Here is an 11,736-nt window from a genome sequence, read left to right on the forward strand (position 1 = left end):
GGTGACCTTCACCCTCTTCCTCCTGCCTCATCTTCCCCTTCATGGGTAAAGTGAAAGACGTCTCTATACCAGAGGGGCGTCTCTGGAGAGAAAAATATATATTGAACCATTTCACATCATTTGTTTCCCTTCAGTATAAAAAGGTGAACGTCAGCTCACCTGTGTTTTGTACTGTGTGTTGCTACTGTTAGCGTTAGCTGGATCTGGAGCGTCATTGTAGCTGGGAGAACGAGACACGTTGAACACGGCGCGTTCCTTCAGATTCGTGCTGAAGTAAACGCTTCGTCATGTTGGAGCTGCTTCCTCCCTCGCACCAAACCTCCTTACTGCAGCTGTTGCATTTTGCTCTGTCGTTCTCTTTTTTTAGTGAAGCTAAGCCAAACTTTGGAGCGTTTGCCGCCACGGTCCAGCACTGGAAACAGAAGGACTCTCTTCTTCATGCTTTGTTGACGTAACAAATGATGTGACGTTAGGTCGGCGTAGCGGCTCCTGGCAGATAAGGGACAATTTTACTGACTGTAAAATGCTTACTGCAGTTCAATCAGGAGCTGAAATATGCAGAAAGTTAGGAACCGAGAAGCAGAATTCAAACGCACGGGTCTTATCAAAGCCACTTTTCCTGGAAATTTGGTAACTGTTCCAACTTTGAACCGGTTCTCGATACCAAACCCATGTCGGGACCAATCTCTGAGTGTGCAGGAAGATGTAGTTACTGCTGAGCCACACACACACACACATCACTACCTTTGACACCAGGTGAGATAACGCAGTTCAACGTTGTTTATCACCCCCATGTTTACGTTCTTTCTGCTGTCAACCCCGACACACTTCAATGAGCAAAACGACTTACACAAGAGAAAAAAGAAGTTACGGACAAGGAGCTCTGTTGTGCTGAAGGTCAACTGGAAAACGTTAGGTTTGGACAGACAGTATGTGTGTGGAAGCTGTGAGTCTCGAGTTAGACAAAGAAGAGTCCAATAAGTTGGCCTCGGCCCCACCCCCCATCTTTACGGACATATACACCCCACCAGCCCCCCGCACCACTGGGCTCCCACTGTTGATCGAGCCGTCTTAATCTGGGAGACCCCCCTGAACGATCACCTCCCACCCCAGATACAGACGGACACACACAGAGCCCCACAGAAAGAAAAAAAGAGGCCTTTGGTGATCATTCAACTGTGAGCGACGTCCAAAGACTCACTGTGACCTTTGACCCTAAACAAGAGGAGAGAATCCAAAAGGAGGAGACAGGAGGACTGAGGCTCTAATACCTCCCCTGACTACCAAGTAGGGTTTTAAGTGTATTTGGGATTATTAATTTTTCTATTAAGATATTTATATTGTTGAGAAAAAGGGACTTATAATAATTACTCATAATTGTTTTTAATGTTCTTCCTCAGATTTGTGAAGTGATCCACTGTTTGGCATCAATGTTAGTTCTGACTGAAGTTTACTCGATTTCTTTCTTACTTTCTTACTTTCACTCAGGAGCAAAAAAATAAAATAAAAAAAATCAGCCTTTAAACTTTAAAGAAATGATGATTTGACATTTATCCTGATAATTATCAATATTGAATGATAAGAAATTATTATTATGAAGACATTTCAAAATGTAGACTTACAGAAGCTACTTAGGGACACTTTTAGTCTAACTTATTACAATAACATACACAACATCCGCTATGTGTAATGATCACAGCCAAACTGATGTGTGATTTTGACAGTTCTGTTTTCAGAAACACGTAACATAAAAAGGTACAAGTTAGGTTTATTTGTCACATTACAGCGGGTTGTAAAGTGAGATTGAGTTTGTAACTCCCTTCTGCCACGTAGCAATAATATAATAATCAAAAGCAATCATAAAAATGTTAAAACAGAAGTAAACTAAATTCAACGGAGCAGTGGTGAGGATGAATTTGAGTTTAAAAGTCTGATAGCTTGGGGGGAAAAGCTGCTCTGGTGCAGCAGCAGAAACTTCTCTCTCTCTCTCTTCCCAGCAGGCAGCAGGGTGAACACAGATTATCCCTAACATTTGTCACGTGTAGTTATGAGAGCTTAACCAAGATAACATGATGCAGTTTAAAAATGAACTCTCTTTATGGTTATAAATAAACAAACGCACAGCTGTGTTTTGTGGTGTTGCCAACAGGGGAGCTGCAGAGCGCCCTCTGGTGGAAAGAATATGCAACAACACTCATGATTGAAGGTCTATCTTTTTTTAACTGTCATTTATGAGCCGTTATAAACAAACACAGATCCCGATTTATCTGCAATTAGCACATAATGATCAAAAACTCATTTAAGTACATGCAAATGCACCGATTATTTAACGGGGAAACAATACACGTCTCCAGTCAGCACAACAAGGAAGCGAGCATGTCTCCTCATAGTCAACTCTTATCTCCAGCTCATCTCATTTTGCTCCAGACCGTGATGCAAACATGCATCTGCACGCGGTTTAAAACCCCCTGACATTTACTAACCCCAGCCTGGAGACACACACACACACACACACACACACACACACACACACACACACACACACACACTGCAGCCTCATCCCATCCCCCCATTCAGAGGCTCGAGGAAGCTCTGGCTGAGAGCGCTAACTGGATCCAGCTGTTGGAAATACCAGGAAACTCTCTCACTCACTCACTCACACTCCTGCACAATCAGAGTCTATTACTGATGGAAGTATAAAATCACTGTGTGACTAGAGGGGAAAGTTACGAGGCTTACTGCTGTTTTACGAAACACACACACACAGGACAAAGGGCTGAGGATAAAGCAAACACAGAACAACATCATGAAGATGTAAACACGCATAGTTAATCAGAACTAAAGCTTTCAGTCCACGAAATCTACATTTCTGTGTAGGGCGGCAACTAACTGTTATTTTCCTTATCGGTTCATCTGACGATCCATAAAATGTCACACAATGGCGAAAAATGGCGATCAGTGTTTCCCAAAGCTCAAGGTGACGTCACTCAAATGTTTTAAAGATATTTAGTTTACTGTCAAAGAGAAGCAAAGACACCACAAAATATTCACATTTAAGAAGCTGAAATGACAGAATTTAGCCATTTTTTTCTTTAAAAAAAAAAAAAAAAAAAGACTGAAAACGTTGAATTGCTTATTAAAACAGCTGGTGATCCATTTAATGTAATCGACTTTTCGTTGCAGCTCTATTTCTGTGAGAATTTTTTGAGTTTGCTATTAATAAAACCAAATTAGAGGAGCTGTGTCTCGTTCAGATCATAAGTCCCTTCTGACTTACCCATTATGTTTCTTATTGAATCAGTGGAACACGTTTTTTTATTTTCAGCACACACAGGCTTTTTCTTTACTGTCTTTCCCCCAACATTTAAAAATCTGCATTTCTTCATGTATACAGTACATATCTTTATTCAAACTGTGCTCGTCTAAGATTTGGAATAGAAAACAACTAAGTGGTTACGTTTGTCCTGATAATGATCTCTCAAAGGGCCGCGGGGTGATAAGATTCTTCTACAAATTGAACAACACACTCTGATCAGTTACGGCTGCATGAAACTGCAGCTGAAACCTCGTAATGGTTGGAAAGTCCGATCGAGCGGTTAGTTTTTGGAAACATTACTTTCTAATCAGGAGTTCATCTTTTGAAAGGTAGTTACCGAAACTGATTGTGTTGCATTATAGAGAATTAGAGCAGAAGCAGAAACAAACGCTCAACCTACATCGTCCACAATGTTTGCATTTGGGGAAAAAAACGAAACCTATTTAGTTCTTACTCGATTGATTGTTGCTGTGGGATCCTCAGATATCAAACTGATGCACGGTCCATCCGTATGGCTCTCTACAGCGTCCATAATCGCTGAGAAGAGGTTATGCCCTCTTCTCGTGGCTTCTGATGTGAACACAGTTTCATGGTGTTGATGTGAATATATTTGGCCTTTTAAAGAGAAGAAGCAACACCTCAACTGGTATGAAAAGTTAATCAGTTCATCTCGCCCCACAAACAATCTCTCACACCTTCAAGCGAAACCCTTCACAGTTTTTATAGATATCCTGCGAAGTGATAAACATCAGATGTGTGTGTTGTTTGCATGTATATAGGAGTGTGTCTGTATGAGGTTGTTGTTTTAGACAGGTCATCCTCTTGGTATTTTAAGACTCTGGAGACAATGTCGAGTAAACAGAGGAATTCTGGGATTGTTCAGCCTGCTGAAAGGGACCAACTTTAACTAAACAAGCAGAGCCACATTCTCACACACTAAAACACACACAACCACACACACACACACAACCACAGGTGGTCGAGCTTCATCAACATAAAGCTTTTTTCCAGAGAATGAAAATAAAGCGAGACGCCTGCCATCTCCAGCGTGATGAACACATACCCGATAGCTTATCGGTCTCCCCGGTCCCCCTCCTGCCATTCACTGCTGCTCAGGTGTGACTTTGGTGTAAAGGTTGGTGCGTGTTTGTGTGTGCGTAAATGCATGACCGAGTTTAGCAATGGCAAGGAAACCACACCAGAGGTGGTAGAACTGTTGAACAGACTGAGAGCCGCCGCAAAGTAAATATGGCGACATGCGCAGTATAAGTTTATACGTGTTATTTGAAGAGTACAAAATGTTTTTTATGAAAATACCAAAACTAAAACACTGTCAGTAGACTCTGACACTGTCATTTGTGTGTTTGCACCAATCAGGAAGCCAAACATGAGCGTCTGCAAGTCCTTAATTTCCGCCTGTCCGCACTAAAACTCTACCCCGGAGTTTTAAAACAAAAACGGGTTCAGCAGCGTTTTCAAACTTCCCCATTTCAGGTCTTTGGATTTGTTTTAGGTCTGGAGGGCAGGCGGAAACGTAGTAAAAGTTCTGCGTTTGAAAACGGAAATCCATGTAGCCTGACTGATGTGCAGGGTTGGGCACCGAAACCCGGTGCCAATATGGAGCAAGTTCCTAGATGACCGGTATCTTCTGGACAGAAATTTCAGTACCACTTAAATGTGTCAACTGAAATATTTTCCCTCTGGTGCCGTGAAACGGACGTAAGAAGCCCCACTACTCACCGCAGTACCAAATGTGGCGCCAAATGTGTTTCGTTCATGCTGCAACATTACAGGCTACCGTGAGCCGTCTCTGTCCCGAAGCTAACGCACACACGCTACACCCCAGCCTAACAGGAACAACAACAACAAGCCTGCCAATCACAGGTAGGAAAATAAATGATTGACAGTCACACATTTGCAAACAGCCATGGCACATTCACTGACCTCCAGGAAACACTGGAGAAAATGGTAACTCCCATAATAATACAGTACTAACTAATTGCTGTTAGTACTGTAACTGTTATTTAGTGTTAAAAAACTGTATTTGGGTAGTTTTGTAATTTTGTAAATTTATTGTGTTTTGTATTTACTTATATGTATATTTAAGTCTACATTAAACAGTTAATATATTGTTCAAAATTATAAAAATAACAAAACAAACACCTTTATTCCCCCCCTTTTATTGGCACTATTTAGGCACCTGGACTTTTTTTTTTTATTTGGCACCGGAATAAAAAAAAAAAATCCAAAACGACTGCGGTGTGTGCATCGTAGCGCAGTTAAAGAGCGGTTAAAGAGTGGAGAGAGGAGGCGAGGAGCAGGCTGGACGCAGGTGGGGGAGGTTAGCAGAGGTCAGAGTAAGCAGACAGGTTGTCTACACGCTGACTTCTGCTTCCTGTCTGCGCACACGAGGACAGTAAACAGCCTGTATTATAGTTCAGGTAGCTTCCAACTAACGATAGCTTGTTTAGCTTGACTTGCCTACAGACTGACAGCCGCATATCCTCCTCTGTCTCTCTCATAACCACATCTAACTCTCTTACTGCGAAAGGCTGAAAAGTACACAAGGTCTCCTTTGTGTAGAGAGACATGCGAGGGGAGGGAAGGCAGAGTAAGAGAAGGAATATCTGTGTTGTCTCAAGGCAACATGCAGTCTAAGCACCAACAAGCAGTCAGTCAGTCACGGTGGAAATGTGTGTGTGTGTGGCGAGAAGCCACAGGCAGTGTGTTAGCTATAATGAGGTGTAACGATCCCCCCGTGGAGTCATGCATTAGGACCATTCAGACCCTGCTAATGACAACAATGGCCCACTAACACAGGGGGAGGGCCTTACAAAGCTGAGGAATGCAGGTGTTTGTGTGAGTGGGTTTGACTGTGTGTTTAGCCTACTGTGCGTCTGGGCTAAATCCACAGAGGAAAGACTTTCAAAACAAACCAGAGGAGGAAAAGAAAATCACAAACTCAGTGTCATTGTGCAACCAGAACACTAGCAAACCTGCACAGTCTTTATTTTTCAATAAAAATAAAAAATAAAAAAGCTACGCAGGGTTACGGCTTGGTATCACCCACAATGTTCTGACACCATGTACCAAAAACAAAACAGTACTTTTTGTACCGTACTTAGATAAAAAGATGCATTTGCCTACAATAAATTAAAAAAGGGTTGGATGATAAAAAAAAACAACACTAAAACAATTCATTGAACATTTCCCCTCGATTACGATTACTGAACGATTATTTTGTTTTTGAATGTTGTTTTTTTGCCCTCATATTTCACTGACAAGGTTTCTACTGTAAATATGCTCAACTATTAAAGCTGGGTTTATTTATTCACAGATTTCACAAATCCAATCTAATCTAAATGTTGTTAATAAGGTAATGTTGACGTGCAGATTACAGAGACATGGTTCTCATACATTCGGTGCATCGCCGGCGCTGCAGAATTATGATAAACTTTCACTCAATCATTTAATATCGATGCGGACCAAATGATTTTCACCCGCAGACTGTGAGAGCACGTTAAATCATGCCTTGCTTGCTTCCTCTCCTCATTCAAAGGACATCTACGTGACAGGTGCTGCTATAAGAGCAGCGGAGTTTGGTCTTTTAACTGCAGTGCAATGTGTTCGCGTAGCAAGTGACTGGACGAGCGAATGAGAGAGAGTCTGTGCTGCAGACTCCGGTCTGAAGGTCGAGCAGGACTGGATGGGACGGAGTCATGTGACTACACATGCAGTAGGATGTTTCAAAGGGAAAGTACATCAATACACACACACTTAACATGTTTATATAACTGAAATAACCGACATGGGGAAATTACGTTGGTTAGAGGCTCTGAATTTTGGTTTTGATTACTTTTCAATTAATTGTCCAATCAATTAAAGTACAAGAACTTACAAAAACCAACATAAAACTGGGAAAATTATGATTTAAATTAGTAGATATCAGATTAAAGAAAATGTAAACGTAACTACTGTGTGACACATTTCAGTAGCAGCTAAGAATTTAGAAATACTCCTCCCAACACCCGCCCTGTCACAAACCAAAAACGGGACTAGTTTGTTTTGATTACTTTGCATTTTTCACATCTGACTTACTTAATGTACATTTTATTTCCCAACATGAACATCTAAATGTAAAGACACAAAGCCTCCTCCATACTGCCAGGAGTAAAATGTTTTTACGTATTATTATTTATTTGTTTTGAAAGCCTAAAAGTAGCAGTCAAATGTGAACATTTTGAGCATACAAACACCGGAACACACTCACCCAGCATGTGTACGTGTTATTGTATAAGTATAAACTTCCCCTTGATTGCTAAAACACACAAAGTAAATAAAAAGAACTGAGGATGTGTGCTTGACAGACAGTGAACTGCGCAAACAGCCTCAGCACAACCTTGTGCTTGAGGTCAAACCTCCTCAACAGCCCCATGCAATAATATTTGTGCATAAAATACTCTTAAATTCCTTACAGTGCCAACGGGGCAATTTTTTAGATTAGTGGCTGTGAGTGTTACTGTATTAAACCATCACAAAGTATCCCTATAATCCAAGCTGAGCTTCCATAAAGCTTTAGGGCCAGGGAAATTGGGCAACACACTGTCAATCCTGCTGAGCAACAGCCAGCTAAAGCAGCTAATCTGCAGCAGCAATGATGAGAACTCATTCCTGCTGCAGGGAGGCAACTTCCACCAGACTGTGTCCAGGCCTGTCTCACCCTGTACCATCACAAACCAGCTTATCATAACAGGCCGCTGGCAACTCTCTCACACACACAAACACACACCCCCTCCAAATCATATGCATGTGCACAAAAGACTGCTCTCATGACAATGGTGAGTCAGTGGTATCCAGGTCTCAATTTGCAAAACAATGTCCCCACAATGTGAAGCAGCTAGAACCTGTTGCCGTTTACTGGGCGAGTCAGAGTTCAAGTTACACCTGTGAATGAGTTAATTTACATGACGTCAGAGTCTCATAAACTTCTGCCCCAGCCAATAACTGCGACTTCACCAGCCCAATGGCAAAACTCTGCATAGGAAACTGAGGACTTTGGGGCAGGGTGGTGCAGTGACAAATAAAAAGAAACCCGGGTGCAACCGTCTGCCACAGTAACCTTTGTGAGTGCCGTCTTACCGTCCTGGCACTTTGTGTGAGAGCTCCGTTGGTGAGGTAGGGACTACAGAGGTTCCCGAGGTCTGGGATCATGAAGAAGGGGTATCCAACATATGGAGAGTGCTGGAAGAGACCTCCATCCTGCCGTCTCCTCAGCACTGAAAAACAAGTTGATATTGTTAGCATAACGTCATGTAGCCACGGTGTATGCTTTGTTATTTTCTAATATCAGTCAAGGGACATAATTCAGAAAAAGCTTCTCATAGCGGAGATGTTGTCAGTAAGTGGCTATTGACAGGACTAGTGGAACCGGTTATACAATGATGGTGGTTGGACCACTGAGCAGGCCGAGCATTAACATGTAGCTGCCTTTTAAGCCAGTTTGGCCAGCCAGTGATATTTAACCTGAGCAGATAAGGCAGGGGTCAGGAGTATCTGCTCTTTGCTTGGGTGAGGAAAGGATTTAAGGATGTTCTAAATGTGCGCTAGGTCAGAGAATAGTTTGAAACGTTTTCTGAAATAACCAGTAACTATTTGAACATGGACGTAGTCTCTGTGACGCCACCCATAGGTTTCCTGACTCGCCTAACTGCTGGCTAATCTAAAAATAGAGGTGGAGCTGAGGGGTCGATTGAAGCCTGGTTTCTGCGGCTAACTAGCCGTGACAGCAACCACCTTTCACTCAAAGTGGCCATGTTAATTATGCATAACCCTAAGCCTTAATTTAATTTAAATGGGTGAGTTATATAAATATTCACCCCTCGCACAGTTGTCACATTTGTACCAGGCTGTAAACATGTTTATTACTGCTGTAAATCTGGGCAGCCTACAGATATGATACTAATGGAGAGAGCTGGATGTAACTTGGATTATTTCGGGAGGTGATGTAATTATTTAGAGCTACCTATTGTCCTATTGTGTGGTTTTGTTTCACAGCCAGACGTTATGTTATTGTTTTACATTGAAGTACTGTAAATACATTTTAAAAGGACCCAGGGAAGCGTGGCTAATGGGGATCTAAACAGACAAACTGTGATTGCAGCTTTCTATAAGAGAGTAAACAGAGGAAAGTAAACATGGTAGTAGTCGTCTATTTGGTAGGTTACCTGATTGTAACTCCTGCTCTGTCTGTATGTGCTCTATATCATCAAGTTCAGTACACGAAAGAATGTAAACACAGAGCGAATTACAGTAGGACATGGTATCATCGTGTACAATATATACATCCACTGTTGTAGTGATTTCAACAGGGTGAAATCTGAATTATAAATAAAAACCTACAGCAGTATATCTATTAACCCCCAAGTATAAATCCAGACGTTGATAACACAAAGCACTTGTTACCCATAACAGAAATCAGTCATTGGAAAAGGAAGACAGGGTTTTTGGATTAAAGAGCTGCGGAGCACAATCCACCCTGCCCAGGCACCACGACGGGTGCGGTGATCGCTCAGAGGAGAGGAAAGAGAGCCGGGATAGGAGCCATGTTGGCCCTGCTTGGCCTAAAGGTCCGGTCTGGACAAAGTGGGACTCATGTCGGCCAAGCAAAGGAAATCAGAGACTGCTGTGCCCACATCTTTACAGAGACCAGCAGGCTCAAGACTCGGGCAAAATAAGAGAAGGTGGACTCAGTTTCCCAAATGTGAATAACCATCTTGTTGCCGCTGTTTACATTCTCCCAGATGCAAATAAAAATGCACCTGTGAATGTTCATGGTGTATATATGTTTACAAATAACTGCACATTGTTTTATTTTATATGTTACCATATTTTAACATACACTTGAGGGGACTACACATTTCGTTATACAACCTTGTGATGGTATGACTAATAAATAACCTTGTACGTTGCAATAAGACATAAATTCAAGGGGAAAAGACATAAGAGTGTGTTCATTACCTTCTTCAAACAGCTGACTCTGCCTGGCCCTGCTCTCCAAATCTGGATTGGGCTTGGGGCGTCTGTCTGCCTGCACATAAACCACACAAACACAGAAACGTAAACAAAGAGCGACCAACACTGTGGAGCTAGTGGGAAAAGCACACAAGCAAGCTGTGGACGATGAGGAAAAGTTGATAACACAGCTGGCCCCTAAACTCACCTCTGAGTCTGAGCTGTTGTTGGACTCGGACTCGTTGACCAGAGAGGACTTGACATCGTCCAGGTCCCGTTCAGCAGACGCATTCCTCTTCTCCTCCTGTTCCCCTTCGTCTTTAAAAGCAATCAGTTCATCATTTGCTCCCAAGTCGTCTCCGTCTCCCCCATTAAGCTGCGGCATGTTTGGACGTTAGCTGCAACCGCTAACTAACATTAAAAAGGTCAAGAGTTAGACCGAGTTATGGCTAACTTACAGTTTGAAGAAGAAGGGAAAAAAACAGCCTACGACACTGGAAAACCTGTTATAAAATATTTAAAGTTAGCTAAACGCATCGCAACCCGCGTTATTATTGTTTTTTTTTGAAGGATTCTTTGAAAACTAGCCAAAAAGCTAACTTAGCTAGCTACCTGAGGCGTTCACTGACGCGTCAGTTTCTGGCGTCGAACTCCTGAGGTCTGGAAGTCCTCCTTGAGCGTGTTTCCACCAAGAAAAGAGTCCATAAAAAGCAGTGCATTGGCAATATATGACCCAAATGGTTAAAAAGGCGATCATATAAAACACTCATAACCAAATCAGTACCGCTGACATTATAAAAACCGAGCGCCGTCCGACTGAAAAGTTTACGTCCCCTTCTTGTGCAGTTAGGGAGAAAGTAACGTTTGAGGCCCTTGTTGATTTAAATCCTCCATCGTTATTCCAGTTTAAAACGACCATAATTCCAACTAACGGCGATTGAAAGTGGCCGTTTCCGCATTTTACAAGCTTTGCTGATTCAAGACGTTTTTCTGGTGGGCTGCGGTGTGGAGGCGTGGGAAACAGGCAGACTGGTTGGTGCTTCTGAAGTGGAGTGGAAGGAAAAGACTGCGGGGCTGTCGGAATACACACGGAGGAGGAGGAGGGGAGGAGTGGGGGGTCCTTACAGACCCGGGATCAGTTTAGCGAGCCCCGCTCCTCTAGTGGCGCAGCAGGAGAGCAGTTAGCTGAACTGATCCCAGACCAGGCACAACAGGTTGATCCCATTTGTGTGCAGAGGCGGCACAAAGAGGAGGGAGGGAGGAGTTTAAGGACAAAAAGGAGACCTTTAAGACGTTAAAGGAGCAGTTAGACACTTTTCTGACCTTTACAACCCGAGGAGGGCTAAAAAACAATCTGTTTCTTTCAGCCTTTGGCGACTTCATATGTTGTGTGCAGAGATGGAGGAAAT

The 11,736-nt window shown here is 42.6% G+C and overlaps 1 protein-coding gene across 4 annotated transcripts in view; it reads right to left on the reverse strand.

The window, feature by feature from the left end:
* Positions 1 to 11,736, reverse strand: part of LOC123981763 (transcription factor 7-like 1-A) — a 23,911-nt gene that overhangs the window by 11,456 nt on the left and 719 nt on the right. Inside the window, exons 1-4 of one of the 4 annotated variants that reach the window (XM_046066909.1) lie at positions 10,940 to 11,439; positions 10,536 to 10,738; positions 10,334 to 10,403; positions 8,456 to 8,592 (exon numbers count right to left, since the gene is read on the reverse strand). In XM_046066909.1, the coding sequence (XP_045922865.1) occupies positions 8,456 to 8,592; positions 10,334 to 10,403; positions 10,536 to 10,712 (384 nt within the window). In that variant the 5' untranslated portion in view covers positions 10,713 to 10,738; positions 10,940 to 11,439. Of the gene's footprint in view, positions 1 to 8,455; positions 8,593 to 10,333; positions 10,404 to 10,535; positions 11,441 to 11,736 lie in introns of those variants that run through there. The other 3 variants (XM_046066911.1, XM_046066910.1, XM_046066907.1) reach the window with 3 other exon arrangements.

Source organism: Micropterus dolomieu, linkage group LG13 (genome assembly GCF_021292245.1).
Source record: "Micropterus dolomieu isolate WLL.071019.BEF.003 ecotype Adirondacks linkage group LG13, ASM2129224v1, whole genome shotgun sequence".
Taxonomy (NCBI): domain Eukaryota; kingdom Metazoa; phylum Chordata; class Actinopteri; order Centrarchiformes; family Centrarchidae; genus Micropterus; species Micropterus dolomieu.